Source organism: Pongo pygmaeus, chromosome 10 (assembly GCF_028885625.2).
Source record: "Pongo pygmaeus isolate AG05252 chromosome 10, NHGRI_mPonPyg2-v2.0_pri, whole genome shotgun sequence".
Classification (NCBI taxonomy): domain Eukaryota; kingdom Metazoa; phylum Chordata; class Mammalia; order Primates; family Hominidae; genus Pongo; species Pongo pygmaeus.
In genome coordinates this window covers 123,863,098-123,879,772 of record NC_072383.2, presented here as the reverse complement: position 1 = coordinate 123,879,772, position 16,675 = coordinate 123,863,098, and the positions used below count along the sequence as shown (strand labels likewise).

Below are 16,675 nucleotides of genomic sequence, written 5' to 3'. Positions count from 1 at the left end.
CCTTGGGCAAGTCACTGAACGCTTCTGAACTGCATTTTCTCTTCTGCAAGATAAAAAATGTAGAACCTACCAAGATGTATTGTTTTGGATTTTAAGACTGTAATCGATGTGAGAGGTGTGTGTGTGTATATATAAATATATTTCCCCCAGGAGCAATGGTTCCGTATGGGTTCAGTGTTCACAGTGACTTTGTGGAACATCACTGCCTCAGATCATGAGAAGGGACTGTGCGTATTGGCTGCCAGTGGACTGTGTCCTTGGGATGGATCCAAGCACTGGGCAGAGGTGTGCATACTTATGGGGCCAGCGGGGATGGCTGGAAGGACTGTCCCCCCCGGGGCCATACCTGAGATGGAGCCTAGGAGGATACTGCTCTTGATGCACCTGTAGACATACTCGTAGCTCTGGGCTTTCAGTGGGGAGCCAGTGGACAGGATCGTGTGGAGCATCTGGAGACTGTGGGTTTCCACTGGGGTGCAGAGTCACCAAAAGATTAAAACTAAACCCAGTGCCTGAAGCCTCACTCGCAAGCAGGAAATAGGATGGATTTAATTTCCTTGATTGGCAGTACAGGGAATGAGTACTGAAGAGGCACACTCACCCGGCTTCATGGCCTTCTCTTCCAGCACCGACAGCCACTTGGCCCCGGTTACCAGGATAGTGATGCTAGGGTGCAGGCGGGAAAGAAAACACCAGAAACTCTTCAAGGCTCTTGCACCAAAGCTTTCTAAAGTTAGTGATTTATTTCTGACAAGTTTGCAAAACCCAAGAGAGAGCAGTTTTCTGGGTTGAACTCATACTTCGTATTTACTCGAGTCTGAGTCATGGCACCTGCCTTGCTCACAGGCGCACCTGACTGACTGCTCTTTACACCGATTCCAGCACGCAGGGCCAGCTTCCTTTACCACGAGGCTTCACATAAAACAGTCGCTCACCCGAACCCATTATCTTCCCAACTGCAGAGTATTGTATCTTGGGGGACCAAAGGAGGCCATAAAATCAAGTCCCCTCAAATTCTATCCTCACACATTCATTCACCAATGAAGAGAGGGCTACAGAATTATTATTATTTTTTTTTTTTTTTAGGCAGGGTCTCCTTCTGTTGCCCCAAGCTGGAATGCAGTGGTGCAATCACAGCTCACTGCAGTCTCCAACTCCTGGGCCCAAGTGATTTTCCCACCTCAGCCTCCCAAGCAGCTAGAGCTACTGGTGTATGCCACCACGCCCAGCTGAGAGACAGGGTCTTGCTATGTTGCCAGGCTGGTCTTGAACTCCTGGGCTCAAGTGCTCCTCCTGCTTTGGCCTCCCAAAGTGCTGGGAGAATTCTTTATTTGTTAAAACATGTGCCATACTTGAAACTCTCCACCCATTCCCTTTTCCTAAACAAGTTCACATTTTTATGAAACTTAGAAAAGTCCAGCTCTTCTTGAACATTCAGAATCCACCATTCTATGCATTTGTGCTCACAGAACGACACACGCTGCTGAATACACATCACTGAGCTTTCAAGGGCAGCCCCGTCTAATATGCTATTTCCTTCCTCAGCTTTTCCTCCAGCCAGGCGGCCCTTCACATGTAAACTCAGTCGGCCCAACTAAAGAACATTGTTCTCTTTGGGGCCTAGAGGAGGCTGTGAGATTCAGACTCTTCTGGGTCACTCTGGGCAGTAGAACCTCAGTCCTGCACATTCGGTGGAGAGACTCATCCCAGGGAAGACTGTCATGGCACTTGCTGTCTGAAGCTGCGAGGCAGCATGGCACAGAACCTCCCAGAATTCAGGGCTGGCTGGGATGGGCGTGGCTAAAGCAATGGCAGGGTGGGTCTCCCTCCACGCAAGGAGGCGGGTTACCATGGTCCTTCCACCTCCCACACCTTCGTTCTCTTACTTCCCCAGACCCACCCTGCCACCAACAAAGCCACCACTGTACCCTAGAGATGGCTGGAGTTTTGGGGGAGGGAGACTAGCTCCTCCCACCATCCTCCATGCTTCTTTCATAAACTCAGAGTTTGATTAACTACTTCAACATCATAGCCAAGGACTAAGGTGTCACTTCCTTTGCAAGTATCACTAGCAGAGGATGGAGACCTCATGACTCTAATGGTGATCACCGGGCCCTGAGCAGCAGTGACCCCCTCCAGCTACAGGTACAAAGCTCTCCAATCAACAGCCACGCCCAAACAACACACGGGTTTTGTGCAATCCCCCCAATGCCCACCCCCAGAAAACTCAAAGGCTCTCTGTGGGTCTAAAGCGCGTCTAAGTGCAGGCAAAACTCTGCAAACCCTGATCTTGGTGAGGCTCCGCCAGCACTCAGAGGTGGTGCTCTCCGGCCTGTGAGTCACAGCCCTGCTTGTCTGAAGAAACGGCAAAGTCCCCCATCTATCTCCAGGGTGCACATAAGACGGTTAGGAAATGCAACACCATTCAGCTCTTGGAAGCACAGGAGCCCACCTGCTGGCACTCATGCCATGTCTTATTTCTAGCAAGTACTGTAGGGGTCGCTGCACCAAAGCATGAGATAGTGTCAGGTCCCTAAACCGTTGGGACCCGGTGCCCGCGACTGCCCGGAGCCCTGTGCGGAGCCAAGTGTGGATCAGCCCACAGGCAGCCCCTCCAGGGTCGCCACTGTGCCTGTGGGCTCCAATAACCTCAGTCTCTCAGCTTCTGCACCTACCCCTGCCCCAGCAATGCTCTCTTCACTCAGGCACTACACTGTTTTTTTTTTTTTTTTTTTTTTGAGATGGAGTCTCTCTGTGTCACTCAGCCTGGAGTACAGTGGGGCGATCTCAGCTCACTGCAACATCTGCCTCCAGGGTTCAAGTGATCCTCCTGCCTCAGCCTCCCAAGTAGCTGGGATTACAGGCCTGTGCCACCACACCTGGCTAATTTTTGTATTTTTTGTATTTTTAGTAGAGACGGGGTTTTGCCATGTTGGCCAGGCTGGTCTCGAACTCCTGACATGGTGATCCACCCACCTCAGCCTCCCAAAGTGCTGGGATTACAGGCATGAGCCACCATGCCCGGCCTACACTGCCCTTTTAGTAACATGAACCAGATTAGTGTTCTCCTGATTCAGTGTCCACTGCTGTTCCATTCCACTCGGGGAAAAACTCACCCTCCAAGCGGCCCCAAAAGTCCCCGCCCCTCTGACCCCTGCTCCTGCCCCCAGTCCCGCATCAGCCCTTCACACTCGGCCCACAGGAGGCCCCTTCCAGCTTCCACGACACATGGATCTTAGGCCCATCTCCTCCTGGTTCCCTCTGCCTGAAGTACACGTCCCCAGTCCTGCAAAAGTAGTTCCTGAACCTTTCGGCCTCAGCCCAAATGCCAAGACCTCTCGAGGACTCCCTGACCCCAGGTATCTGACAGCACTCCTCAGAGCCCGAGGTTGGCCTCTGTCTTTTCCTTACCTTCCCCCTCCCAGTACCAGCCCCATGAGGACAGAGCTTGCTGGCCCCTGGTCGCTGCTGTGTGGCCCCCAGGACCCAGCAGGGAGCTTGGCTCAGAGCACGTAGTCCAGCACACACGGGGTGCAGATCCCAGCAAAGTGCTACCCAACCCATGCACTTCCTTAGAAGGACAAGCCTGCTCGCCCGCGAGGCCCCTGCCCTCTACAACCATCTTAGACAATGGCCCCATTCAGAGATGGGCAAAACGGGCAACCCAGACAACGTCCACACCTGCCCCGCTACTAGCAAACTGGACAAAGTCCCCGGGGTCCTCGCCCTAATTCTATCCAGAATAGTCCCCTCACTAGAACCCAGAAACACCCCTGTAAAGAAGAAAGTTCATCTTTTAAAATTATCTTGTCTGTGCCTACAAAATAAATGCTCTTTGATCAAATGCGTCAATAAGGCTGGGAGCTGACATGCTGGTAATCAACAGAGATCTCACCCCACATTTACTAACAGACGTGGCTTTTACTCAGAGGCACTGAGACAGCATCACGAGGACTGTGCCTGCCCCGCAAGCCTCTTGCCACAGAACAGGGTTTGCCATGACTGCTTTCAACTGTTACACAACATTCAGTTTCCAGGAGGTGGACAGAATTGAGCTGAAGTGTCCTGCCCCGCCCAGCACCCGCTCCCTCTCACTGCTGGTGGCGACCAGTGTAGTGGTTTAAAGCCTGCATCCTTCCGAGAGCCCCTCACCCGCAGCCCCTGCCAGGGTGCCGAATCACACCTGCCTCGCCAAACGGCACAGGAGGCTCTCCCAGGCAGAGCGATGGCCACATCCAGAGGGCGCCCTGCGATAGCATGACCACACCTCAGTCAGCCTCAGCGCTCTGGCCAACCCAGGGCCCGTGATTATGGCACAGAACCAGCCACCGTGCTGTGAACACTCGCACATGTACGCGTGTACACAGGCACATGCACACATACACAAGGCACACATGCACCCACATGTACAGCAAACATTCACAGCTGCGTGCACACGCGCACACACCCAACACCTATACACACACACACATCCATGCACTCACTTGCACTCACATGTATGTGCACATACACTCATGCACATATGCACTCCCACACTCCCTTTCACAAGATCACGCTCCATGCACGCACACACACACTTTCACATAAACTTTTGTGCTCACACCCATGCACAGACAGAGCACGGTCTCCCTGGGATGCTTCATCCCTGGATCTCATTAGCACCAGGCCCCACTGATGTACGTTTCCCTCTCCACTCCTCCTCCGGTAACCCCTGACCCAGTGCCTGCCTCCCCAACACACCAATGAAAGTTCCTCCACCTGGAGCCTGGCTTAAGGGTAAAAAGGTAAAGATTCTAAAGCCATCTGAAGTTCCCAGGGATTTGATTAACCTTTTGCTGGAAACAATCTCATTAGGAAATAGCCTTCCTCACTAAGATTGTGAGCTAAATGTCAGGATTTAAATATTACCCAGGCCAAGTTATATTTAAAATGTTTAATGGCCAAGGATTTAAAAACATGAGTGGCTCCTGTTCCCCCCATGAACAGATTCAGATGTAATTAGGACAGAGCATGGTTGTTTCTGAGCCCCTGGAGCTCTGGCAACTTCTATATTCTTATGTCTGGAAACACTGTCATTAGGCCAAGGGTGACCAAGACCACAGTGGCCAGAACACGACAGCCAGTTGTGATTAATTCATCAGCAAAGTGCTGATGAGACTGGATCTCATGATGCCTTCTAATGATGATGATGAGAAGGAGTTGGGGTGGGGGGGAGCAGGGACCACTACACCTATCCCCATTTGCAGAATTCTCAGATACCAGGAGGGTACCCAACGTGTCTCTCCTAACTGGCTCCCGCCTCTGCTCATGGTATTCCTGTCTACCATCCAGCCAGGGCCACAGGAAAGAAGTGACCACCTCCAGGGGCCCCAGGAAGCACTCAGTGCAGTTATGATGAGGTGAGGAAGACCCTAGAAGACAGGTGGCCGCCAGCCCCAAGGGACGGCTAGGAACAAACAGGGCTCTCCTCCTGCCAATGGGCTCAGGAGAAAGGTGGCAGGAAATCCAAATGCCACGCAGCCCCCCAGTCACAGGTTCTGCACCCACCCCTCATGAACTTATCCACACACCTCCCCTGTGCGTTCAGCCTTCACCTCACTTCATCTCTGATATGTTTTAGCTGTCCCCACCCAAATCTCATCTTTAACTGTAGCTCCTATAATCCCCATGTGTCGTAGGAGGGACCCAGTGGGAGGTAATTGAATCATGGGGGCAGGTTTTTCCCGAGTTGTTCTCTCGATAGTGAATAAGTCTCACAAGATCTGATGGTTTTATAAAGGACAGTTCTCCTGCACACACTCTCTTGCCTGTTGCCATGTAAGACGTGCTTTTGCTCCTCATTCACTTTCCATCATGATTGTTAGGCCTCCCCAGTCATGTGAAATTCTGAGTCCATTCAACCTCTTTTTCTTTATAAATTACCCACTGTTAGACATTTCTTCATAGCAGTAGGAAAACAGATGAATACAATCTCACTCCTGAGTCTGCAGAACCTGTGTGAAATAGGACTCTAGGCAACCCTTAGTTTTCCCCCTTTTGCTGGGAAATGCCACAACTAGAGAAATAAGATGAATGCACAGTACGATGACTGCAGCTGACAATGCCGTACTATGTAATAAGTGCTGGAACTTTGCTAAGAGAGCCCATTTCAGGTGCTCTCCTTGCTAAAAACAAACAGGGAACTGTGAGGAGATGCAAATGCGAATCTGCCTGGCTGCAGTACTCATTTCACTATGTGTATACACAGCAAAATACCATGCCGCGTGCCTTATGATACAATTTTTGCTAAAAAATAATCTTAAAAATAGAAATAGATTCTTAAAAGAAATTAGATCGAATGCTGCCCGTAGGATTTTTCTCAGCCCTCACTCTGGAGGGAAGAGCCCTGGCCCTTGGTGTCCATCCCTTCTTAACAGTTACACCTTCTGCTTCTGGCACCTCCCATGCCCTCCTCTTGGAGAGGGGGCGTCCACAAAGGCAGAGCATGCCGGAGACGCCCCGACCACGGTAGAAGGCAGGCACGGCTCTGCATCTGATCCCAAGCAGCCTTCCTGGTGCTGCCTGTCCCTTGATTTGAGCACAGCATCTTGGTACCTACCCTATCCTGTCAACCAGGTCCCAGAGCACATTGGGCGTGGGCACCAGGGGGGAGCCATCGTACAAGACCATGGCCGCTCCTGTGGCCAGAAGGGACACCATCCAGTTCCACATCATCCAGCCGACCTGCAAAGATAGGAGGGGTGCGGCTTCAGCAGGCGCTAGGCAGCTCCCCTCAGCGCTACCCCCTCAGCTTCCTGTGTCCCTGGGAAACCACCCAAGATGGAGACACAGGTTGGCGCTAACTACCCATTTCAAACGCAGGACACTCTGGCCCAGCAACTCCACATCTAAGAATGGATCACACAGACATATTCACGCATGTGCATGAAGACGCATCACAGAACGTCTGTTGCACCCTTGCTGGTGACAGAGACAAAGCAATGTAGGTGTTATCGACACAAGCAAGGCCACAGGAGGTGCACACTTGCTACGGACACTCCTACACAGTCACTGAACCCACGTGAGGCGTTCTGAACAGCACCTGACCCCCAGCAGTGCGGCGGCCGCCATGGCCCCCCGGCGGTGCGGCGGCCGCCATTGCAGACTCATTAAACAGAATGAGGTCTGGACTGACACGGGACCATCCCCAAGATATTGTTCATCCATGATGAATGGTGTGGGGAACCTGCCGCTGGACCGCCACAGCCTAGTGCCATCCCCAAATCATGCAGGCTACGGTGACCCAAAACCAGCATCCCCTGGAAGGCCCACCCACACCTACTTCCCACGCACAAAGGCAGAGGGCACAAGGACACAGCCAAAGGTCTCCATTTAGTTGAGATGCTTTCTTCTTTTTTTCTTTTTTTCCCCTGAGACAAGGTCTCACTCTGTCACGCAGGCTGGAGTGCCGTGGCACAATCAGAGCTCACTGCAGCCTCGACCTCCTAACCTCAAGTAATCCTCCTGCCTCAGCCTCCCATGTAGCTGGGACTACAGATGTGAGCCACCACGCCCAGCCAATTTTTTTATTTTTTGTAGATGAGGTCTCACTTTGTTGTGCAGGCTAGTCTTGAACTCCTGGCCTCAAGGGATCCTCCTGCCTCAGCCTCACAAAGTGCTGGTATTACAGGCATAAGCCATCACACCTGGCCATTTAGCTGCTTTCCGAACAGGTCTTAATGTACTTGTTCAATTTCTTTTATTGAGAAACTGTTCCCCAAAGACGAAACCAGTGCCTGGAAGCCCCGAGCAGCATAGCATTCCTGGCCACCTCATTGTCCAACAAAGCTGCTAAAAGCTGAATCAAGGCCTGGTGGCTCACAACTGTAATCCCAGCATTTTGGAGGGCAAGGTGGGAAGACCACTTGAGCTCAAAAGGTTGAGACCAGCCTGGGTAACACAGTGAGACCTGGTCTCTATGGAAAAACAATTTTTTTTTTTTTTTTTTTTTGAGACGGAGTCTCACTCTGTCACCTAGGCTGGAGTGCAGTGGCGCAATCTCAGCTCACTGCAACCTCTGCCTCCTAGGTTCAAGTGATCCTCTCACCCCAGCCTCCCAAGTAGCTGGGATTACAGGTGCCCACCATCACACCCGGCTAACTTTTCTGTATTTTTAGTAGAGACAGGGTTTTTCCATGCTGGCCAGGCTGGTCCTGAACTCCTGACCTCAAGTGATCCACCTACCTCATCTTCCCAAAGTGTTGGGATTACAGGCGTGAGCCACCGTGCCTGGCCTCCAGAAAAAAAAAAATTTTTTTAATTAGCCAGGCATGGTGGAGTGCACCTGTGGTCTCAGTTACTTGGAGGCTGAGGTGGGAGGATTACTTGAGCCCACGAGTTTGAGGCTGCAGTGAGCCATGATCACCACTGCACTCTAGCCTGAGCAACAGAGTGAGACTGTCAAAAGAAAACAAGAAAGGCAAAGGGAAAAAGGGGGACAAAAGGCAAAGGGAAAATGGGAAAGGAAGGGAGAGGTAGGGAGGGGAAGGGAGGGAAAGGAAGGGGAAAGAAGGGAGGGAGGGTGGGTCACAGTACAAGGCTGGGCCCAGGGCTGTAGGACGTGAAACAACTGCCACCAAGGCTGCTGTTTGAACCCGGGTGGGGAGGCCGGGCGTGGTGGCTCATGTCTGTAATCCCAGCACTTTGGGAGGCCGAGGCAGGCAGATCACGAGGTGAGACCAAGACCATCCTGGCTAACACGGTGAAACCCCGTCTCTACTAAAAATAAAAAAAAAATTAACCAGGCGTGGTGGCGGGCGCCTGTAGTCCCAGCTGCTCGGGAGGCTGAGGCAGGAGAATGGCATGAACCCAGGAGGCGGAGCTTGCAGTGAGCCAAGATCGCGCCACTGCACTCCAGCCTGGGCGACAGAGTGAGCCTCCGTCTCAAAAAATAAAAAAATAAAATAAAATAAAAATAAAAGAACCCAGGTGGGGTCAAGCTGCTCCAGGAAAAATCTAACTGCCTGATTCTTAGTGGGCAGGATCCTTCCAGTAAAAATGAAATGCCTCTGAGAAAACTGCTCCAAATTTTTGAGTTCTTTCCATTGTATCTTTCCTCTCAATACAAGACCCTCCCATTTTAAATTGAAGTGTCCCAGGGAGGCAGCTGAATCCTGCATCATCGTAGCTGCTGGGAACATTCTGCACCTCCATAAGGACACTGCACTGATGCTGCTGCCCGGGCTTCCCGCCCTGAAATGTTTGAGAAAGGACCCGGCACACAAGGGTCCATGATGGGGGTGGGGCTGGCACTGGTATTGTACGTTAGGGATTGGGGACGGGGTGGGTTGTAGAGCAAATCCCTGCAGAAAAAAAACCTGAATCATTTGTCTCAAGCCCCTTATTAATTCACAGCTGGTCACAGAGAGCAAGGAGGGGCCTCTCCACAGTCACACATCAAAAACACACCCAAGGTCACCACTCCTGAGTCAGTGTGAGATCCCAGGGGTCTGTCCCCTGCACTGGTGTAGTGTGAGGTCCCAGGGATCTGACCCTTTCTGCATCTGTGTGTAATCCCAGGGGTCTGTCCCCCCTCCTCCATCTGTGTGCAGTCCCAGGGGTCTGTCCCCACTCCTGCATCTGTGTGAGGTCCCGGGGATCTGTCCCCACTCCTGCATCTGTGTGCAGTCCCAGGGATCTGACAGTCTCCTGTACCTGTGTGAGGTCATGTGGGGGGGTCTGATACTCTCCTGCACCTGTGTGAGGTCACTGGGGCGGTGGGGGGGAGCTGTCCTCCCTCCTGCATCTGTGGGGAGTCTCTCGTAAAGGGCACAGAAGGGCCCTGGGCATTGACCTCACAGGTCAGGCATGTGCCTGCTGCATTCCACTCGGCATAAAGACTCGGCAGGCCAGGGGCGGTGGCTCACGCCTGTAATCCCAGCACTTTGGGAGGCTGAGGTGGGCGGATCACAAGGTCAGGAGTTCAAGACCAGCCTGCTCAACATGGTGAAACCCCATCTCTACTAAAAATACAAAAAATTAGCTGGGCGTGGTGGTGCATGCCTGTAGTCCCAGCTACTCAGGAGGCTGAGGCAGAAGAATCGCTTGAACCCGGGAGGTGGAGGTTGCAGTGTGCCAAGATCCAGTCACTGCACTCCAGCCTGGGTGACACAGCTAGACTTCGTCTCAAAAAAAAAAAAAAAAAAAAAAAAAAAAACTCAGCACAGAAGCACCACCTAGGACCTGTAGCTAGATCATTGTGGAAGCTCTTGATGTTTTGAGTTCTCCTCCTCTAGGGTAAAATACACTTCCTTTAACTTGTCCTAACCTTCTGTCTTTCAGTGCTCAACAAGGGCAGGAAGGCCTCCAACACCTTGAGTTGAGTTCTGGTTTCATGGTGTGGATTCCACGCTGCTGAGACAGGGTGAGTGGAGGAGCGGGCCCAACTCGACACTGTGCGCTGGGGAAGCCCTCACCACAGTGCAGCACAGGCAGCGCCCCAGGGAAGCCCTTACCATGTGTCATGGGCTGGCACCCAGGGAAGCCCCTACTGTGGTATAGCACAGGCCAGCACCTGGGGAAGCCCTTACCATGGTGAAGCACAGGCCAGTGCCTGGGCAAGCCCTTACCGTGGTGTAGCACAGGAGGATGTCACTGCTGGTCATGTTGCCGTGCAGCAGGTGCTCCTTCAGATGCTGGATGAGGGTGCCCTGCAGGGGAGACACGGGGGAGTGGGTGCTCTCTGTTAGGCATACAGTACCAGGAACCTGGTACCTGGCCCATGCGCTGCTCAGATGCTGCCAGGAAGAAGCCCCAGCAGATCCCCATTTTCTTTCCTGGGAGAAGCAGACTTTGGAGGGTCCCCCCTCTCCCCTGTGATGAGCCATGCCCCCATGTCCCTCTGACCCGAGAGCTGAGCATGGCTTGTAGTCTGGAGAGGAGAACCCTGACACTCCTGTCTGCCCTCAAGCTCTCGGTGCCCAGGACATCAAGGGCACCACAGAGGCCCACCAGCTTCAGGCAGAAGAGAAGTGACCCCTCCTGAGAAGAGAGTCAACGAGCAAAAGACCAGGGCCTAACCCTCCAGGATGGGTGCTAGCCCAGCCTCATGGGGGACAGGGAACAGGGGGTGAGGGGGATGTGGTGGGGGTGGGGCACCGGCAGCAGAGCAAGACTGTAGCTGCGACTCAGGTTCAAGATCGGATTTCAGGAATGCCTCAGCTGAGGGGACAGCACAAGACCCTGCTTCTGGCTAAAACACCCAAGCAGACCCGCTCCCTCCCACCCACTATGCCCTATTACCTTTTAATTTTGGTGCTTAATAGGCAATATATTTGCACGGTCCAGAACTCTGAAGCAGATACTATGAAAAGCCATCCTCTCTCCCTGTCCTGTACCCAGTTCTCACAAGAGGCAGCCAGTCCTAGCAGTTTCCTGTGAACGTCTTTCTTGCTGATGCCAGCACATATTTATTAATGCCATTTTGTTCATTGTGACACAGTGTCCCGCACTTTGCCTTTTCCACCTAACAGCACACCTGGGAGATCTTCCTTGGCATGCCGGGAGCTCCCTCATGTCTGTTTACAACTATATAATCTTCCACTGCCCAGAACACACTTGTTCCAAGCAACTCTGTGTGTCCAGCAGGGGCAGGGAGGAGAGGAAGCTTCCCATCTCCAGGCACAACCCAGAGAGCAGAGCCAGCGGCCCCTGCACCCGTCACTCCACGCTCCCAGCCTCGGTTTTCCCGTCTTTCCAACGGATCTCGTACAAGATCCTGAGGACAGACGGGGATGCTGCCCCTTCAGTGACCACTGCCCTTCAGTCTGGTCCACAGATGTGAGCCTCTGCCTCATGACAAAGGTTCTCCTGGTTGTGGAGGGCCTAGAGGGCCGAAGCAAGGACTTGTGTATTAAAACCCAGCCATGAAGGCCCTCATCATACCCAAGGGAAAAGCTTCCAAAAGCCAGTTGCAGGAGATGATCCCTTTCAGAGCTCAACAGGAACAATCCTGTCCAACACAGACTCCCATTCAGGAGCCACAATTCTTATTCCAGAGTCCATCCCAAACAGGCAACCGCCACCCAGCCCATAAACAGCAGCAACTGAAGCCTCCAGAGACTGCCAGGCAGACGGGCAGACACTGCCTGATATGGTTTGGCTCCAAGTCCCCATCCAAATCTCATCTTGAATTGTATTCCCGTAATCCCCACATGTTGTGGGAGGGACAAGGTGGGAGGTAACTGAATCACGGGGGCAGTTTCTCCCATACTATTCTAATGGTAGCGAATAAGTCTCATGAGATCTGATGGTTTGATAAGGGGAAGCCCATTTCGTTTGGTTCTCATTCTCTCTCTTTGCCTGCTGCCATCCATGTAAGATGTGACTTGCTCCTCCTTGCCTTCTGCCATGATTGTGAGGCCTCCCCAGCCACGTAGAACTGTTAAGTCCATTAAACCTTTCTTTTGTAAATTGCCCAGTCTCGGTATGTCTTTTTTTTTTTTTTTTTTTTTTGAGACAGAGTCTCGCTCTGTCACCAAGCTGGAGTGCAGTGGTGCGATCTCGGCTCACTGCAATCTCCACCTCCTGGGTTCAAGCATTCTCCTGCCTCAGCCTCCCAAGTAGCTGGGACTACAGGCACACACCACCACGCCCAGCTAATTTTTTTAGTTTCAGTAGAGACAGGGTTTCACCATGTTGGCCAGGCTGGTCTCGATCTCTTTACCTTGTGATCTGCCCACCTTGGCCTCCCAAAATGCTGGGATTACAAGCGTGAGCCACCACGCCCAGCCCTCAGTATGTCTTTATCAGCAGCATGAAAACAGACTAATACACTGCCCTTTTCTGCAGTCCCCCAAGGCTGCCTCCGGGCTCTGGAAGCTGAGCTGCAGGGTGGAGTTTAACGAGAATCCCCAGTGAGGGTCAAGAGACAGCCTCCCCTTCCCTTCCCCAGGCACTCAAAAGCTTCTTAGAAAGTTACATGACACTCTGTTCTCATGTACAGAGGGTAGGTAATAACTTGGGGGTGACAAACTTTTCTGGAACTGTCTCCATGAACTAAATCTTTCCACGAATCCACTTAAAGGACAGGGAACTCTGATTCTAGGAGCCTGTGGCAAATCCCTCTCCCATTTTCTTTTTCACTTCAAATCAGCCCTTAACCCTGCAGCTTCGCTCACGTGGTCTGCTGAGAGCACACCGGAGCTACAGCCCACCTTCGTTCAGTGGATCATTAGCCTCATTCTCTCAGATGGCAGAAAACAAACGATGGGCCCTCCTCCTCTCTCAAGAGTTTCTCTGTGTGAATCTTAACAAGTTGCATCCATCGTTTTTCCCTTAATTCTTAAATATTTATGGTCAAGTCTGAATGCTTTCCCCGAGGGTAAGGCAGCGTAAACAGCATGGTTTCCTGGGTCTCAGCGCAGGAGAGTAATTTCATGTAAAGGAAGAGAAAGGGGAGCCGCTTTCTGACACCTTTCACGGACTTAGGAAACGCAAACCAACAAACCAGTAAAAGAACCCCACCCCACTCAATCGGGAGGATTATGAGCAGCCCTAGGACTTTGGCCTATGTTGCCTCACTGTTTGCAAGTTTGTGGTCAAGATAACTCTAGAAAACGAGCAAGATGCTTAGTCACTTCTCCAGAGATTCAAGAGCCTAGTAAAGATGGAGTACATATAATTTTTCCTGATTTTTCCACACTCTAAATATACCAGACATGATCATTTTATGAGCAAGCTATATCTAATACATTTTTATGCTCCTCTTAAAAAAAATGACATGCACTATGCAAAGAGCACTAAAAATAAAAGTACAGTTATACATTTCCTTCCATTTTTCCTAAAATGTCTTGTTTGGCCACATACACCCGCCCCCGTCCCGACCCTTGTCTGCAAGATTTCTAAAAATGCTCATCTCGGTGGCTCATTAACAGACCTGCACACAGGTGCACCAGGGCTGCCCTTTCACAGGGAAAATGTGATTCTAACTACACCTTAGTCTGTGAACACACCCCGACTGGCTTTCATAAAATCAGATGATTTGAGCAACAGGACAGCTCACTGCCTGCAAAGAGGCAACTTGGTTGAGCCAGAGTAACTGCTAGAAATAAGGCTGACCTCAGCCCCTCGCTGCCACCCCCAGGTTTCTTGAGAATTAACCTGCTGTGCGTGGACAGGCTCTTGGACCTCTGGATCTATTTCACAGCCGGCAACAAGACCTTCAGTGAATCCAGATCTAGGTGATGATGAAGCCACATTGACTCCTTTCCACATTCTGATGAAAATACTCTGTAAAAAGCCTAATAGGGCTTTCAAATGATTCCAATGTAAATGTTTCCTTTTTATGGAAGGGATTCAAACTGCTTCTAGGTAGAGGGAACATCTGTAAAAGCTAAATGAGCTAGAATAAGGGAACTTGTATATTTCCTTTTCAAATGCCACTGTCTTATCAAGCAAAGGTTTCTCCACTTGGAGAATTCTCTTCTTCTGAGTTTGGGGGGAAAAGTGGTGATCAGAAGGTTTGACCAAGATACAGTGGATTTTTCTCCTCCCTATGGGCTGAGCCAACTGATAGGGAAATGGGGAAAGGAGCTATGGGGAGAACTGAAGAGCTGGCCCAGAGGAGAGCCTAGAGCAGCATGAGGACGAAAGCCACAGCATGGCAAGCATCCTGACTCCCACAGACCGGCCCAGGAGAAGTCCGAGTGCAAGGTAAGGATTCAACCGAATCAGGAAGAAGCTCTCTTATCAAGCCCAGGGGCAGAGAAGGATCAGAGAAAGTAAGATGTGATAGCAGTTATTAGAAAAGCACTACATTCAGCTGGGTGTGACGGCTCACGCCTGTAATCCCAGCTACAGGCTGGGAGGCCGAGGAGGGCAGATCACGAGGTCAGGAGTTGGAGACCAGCCTGGCTAACACAGTGAAACCCGTCTCTACTAAAAATACGAAAAAAAAAAAAAAAAAAAAAACTTAGCCGGCCGTGGTGGTGAGTGCCTGTAATCCCACCTACTCAGGAGGCTGAGGTAGGAGAATCGCTTGAACCCGGGAGGCAGAGGTTGCAGTGAGCCAAGATCGCGCCACTGCACTCCAGCCCAGGCGACAGTGCCAGGACTCCGTCTCAAAAAAAAAAAAAAAAAAAAAAAAAAGCAAAGCACCACATTGACCCAGGCATTTCATTTATGAAGAGTGGCCTAGTGAAATCACAGAAATGAAATACACTAATGTTGTATCCCCCCGAAAGATGCACGGAGAAGAACACAACATCATTTCCAGCGTGTTTCCACCAAAGCTACATCACCTGGACCTAACCACGAGGAGACACCAGACAGACCCAAACAGAGCCATTCTGCCAAACCAGGAGCCTGGGCTCTTCGAAAATGTCAGTGTCATGAAAGACGAAGAAGCCCAAGGAGCTGCTCCAGACATGCAGGAGACCTGACAACTGATGTGCCACCGCCTGAGCTGCTAGGACACTACTGGGGAACTGGCGACCTGAGTGTGGACTGTAGATGAGGGGCGGCACTGCACCAACGCCAACCTTCCTGAATTTGATGAGCGCGCTACACACTTCTGTAAGAGAATGCTCTTGTTCTTGGGAGATACGTGCTGAAATATTAAAGAGTGAAAGATCGTTGTGGCTCCAACGTACTTTCAACTGGTTCAACAAAAAGCAAAATAACAACATGTGTATATACACGCTGAGAGAGAAAGAAGGCGAAAGAGGCTTTTAGGATGTGTTAAAAATGGATGTTGACATCAGGCACAGTGGCTCATGCCTGTAATTCCAGCACTCAGGAGGCCAAGGCGAGAGGATCACTTGAGCCCAAGAGTTCATGACCAGCCTGCGGAACATAGCAAGACTCCATCTCTACAAAAACAAAAAAGTAGCACGTCCCTGTAGTCCTAGGTACTTGGAAGACTGAAGTGGGAGGATCACTTGGGCCCAGGAGGTAGAGGTTGCAGTGAGCCATGATCACGCCACTGCACTCCAGCCTGGGCAACAAAGTGAGAAACTATCTCAAAACAAAACCAAAAAAAAAGGACGTTGAAAATGTTAAAGACAGAATGTCAACAATGGAAGAATCCAGCTGAAGTGTACCATAGAGCTTACTATTCTTCCAACTTTTCTAGAGGTTCTCTAGGTATTTTATTTTTTTTCAAAAATAAAAGGTTTGGTTGAACATGGTGGCTGTAATCCCAGCACTTTGGGAGGCCAAGGCAGGTGGAATACATGAGCCTAGGGGTTTGAGTCCAGCCTGGGTAACATGGCAAAACCCGGTCTCTAAAAAAAAAAAGCCACAAAAGTACAAAACAAACAAACAAAAAAACGAGTAGGGCATAGTGGCACACGCCTATAATCCCAGCTACATGGGAGACTGAGGCGGGAGGATTGCTTAAGTCCAGGAGGCAAGAGGTTGCAGTGAGCCAAGATTACACCACTGCACTCCAGTCTGGGCGACAGATCAAGATTCCATCTCAAAAAAAAAAAAAATAAAATAAAATAAAAGGTTAAAAGTCACAAACCTATACGTATACATTCTATTGCACAGTAGTAACATATTATTTCAGGTGCTTTAATAAAGTTAGACTTTCGGTGAAATAAGAAAAATTAAAAGCATGCGTCATGGGCTGAACTGTGTACCCCCAAAATTTGTATGTTGAAGCCCAATACCCAGTATCTCAGAATGTGACTAA

At 50.8% G+C, this 16,675-nt stretch overlaps 1 protein-coding gene across 5 annotated transcripts in view; it reads right to left on the bottom strand.

Annotated features, from left to right (window-relative positions):
- Positions 1-16,675, bottom strand: part of AACS (acetoacetyl-CoA synthetase) — a 79,013-nt gene that overhangs the window by 17,942 nt on the left and 44,396 nt on the right. For 2 of the 5 annotated variants that reach the window (XM_054443496.2, XM_054443498.2), the window contains exons 9-12: positions 10,608-10,688; positions 6,599-6,723; positions 602-666; positions 347-469 (exon numbers count right to left, since the gene is read on the bottom strand). In XM_054443496.2, coding sequence (XP_054299471.1) covers positions 347-469; positions 602-666; positions 6,599-6,723; positions 10,608-10,688 — 394 coding nt within the window. The remainder of the gene's footprint in view (positions 1-346; positions 470-601; positions 667-6,598; positions 6,724-10,607; positions 10,689-16,675) is intronic. The other 3 variants (XM_054443497.2, XM_054443500.2, XM_054443501.2) reach the window with 2 other exon arrangements.